A 1211-nucleotide genomic window follows, 5' to 3' on the forward strand; every position below is an offset into this window, starting at 1 on the left:
AAAAAAAAAAAAAAAAAAAAGAAAAATGAATTTCGGGGAATGTTCTAGTATACATTCAGCTCCCAGTTATGCCCTCCATAAACGACTTTAAATGTTTAGGAGGATGACTGGGGGATACCTCAAGGTTCTCAGTCTCCAAAAGAGCATCCTTATGTTTCCTTCCCTGTGTCTACTAAAGTGAGAAGGTAAACTAGCTTAGCTTCTACTGAGTTCTGGGGGCAACTTGAGAAGTTCAGATTTTGTCCCTAGTGGGCAGACATCCTGGTCAGAAGATTCAGGAAACTACAGAGCTAGGATACTCAAGCTTAGAGGAGAAGTTGGGGTAGGAGCTATGAACTTCTGAAACTTAGTCCTGTCATAGAAAAGATAATGTGCATCATGAGATTGAAAGCATCTCTGGAGTAAGGCGAAGACTTATTGCTAGGTGTTTCCAGGAGAAAGAGGAGCCAGGAGAGAAAATACAGAAAGACGAGCTAGGGACATTAAGAACTCTTATATAGTAGGGCCTGCTCCTCTGACTACTGTGGCCTGCAGTGACCTCTCCTCACCTCATATACCTTTGTCACACTGTAACACAAAAGTAGAACACCAAGAAATCAATCATTATCTTTGTCTGATCATTGTGCCATTTGTCCTTTTATTCCATAGCATCAGCATCTTTTGTAATCTCAGCACAAGTGCTATATATGAATTAGGTATCATGCAAATACTTCCTTTGACTTAGCTTAGCTGGATTTCTGTGAACAAGAACTGTAGTGCACCATTGGTTGTCCAGTCCGCCTCTGGAATGGATTTAATAAAGACAGATAACTAGTTCTCTACTGTGTGGCTTTCTACCTGCAGAAATCTCTCTGGTCCAGCTGGACAGCATGAGCCTGCCCCACCAAATGTTGGTGAGATGTGCTGCCATCATTGGCCTGACCTTCACGACAGAGTTGTTGTTTGAGATTCTCCCTTGTTGGAACATGAAGATGATGATCAATGCCTTGGCAACCCTAGTAGAATCTAACATTTTTGATTGTTTCCGGAATGGGAAGGATCTCCGAATGGCCCTGAAAAAGAACGTGGCCTCATTTGAGGTGCATTATCGCTCCTTGTCTCTGAAGCCAAACGAAGGGATGGGTGAGTAGCACCTGGACGTGACCCATATTTCCTCTTAAAGGACATCTAGAAAAAAATAATTGATCCATGCTAGGTAGTAGGAACTGATC

At 42.4% G+C, this 1211-nt stretch overlaps 1 protein-coding gene across 1 annotated transcript in view; it reads left to right on the forward strand.

The window, feature by feature from the left end:
* The window catches only part of ADCY10 (adenylate cyclase 10), a 64266-nt gene that overhangs the window by 34559 nt on the left and 28496 nt on the right, over positions 1-1211 (forward strand). Inside the window, 2 exon segments of the mRNA XM_023510783.1 lie at positions 844-1122; positions 1163-1195. Coding sequence (XP_023366551.1) covers positions 844-1122; positions 1163-1195 — 312 coding nt within the window.

This window comes from Otolemur garnettii, unplaced genomic scaffold (assembly GCF_000181295.1).
Source record: "Otolemur garnettii isolate 467f Iridium unplaced genomic scaffold, OtoGar3 scaffold00016, whole genome shotgun sequence".
NCBI lineage: Eukaryota > Metazoa > Chordata > Mammalia > Primates > Galagidae > Otolemur > Otolemur garnettii.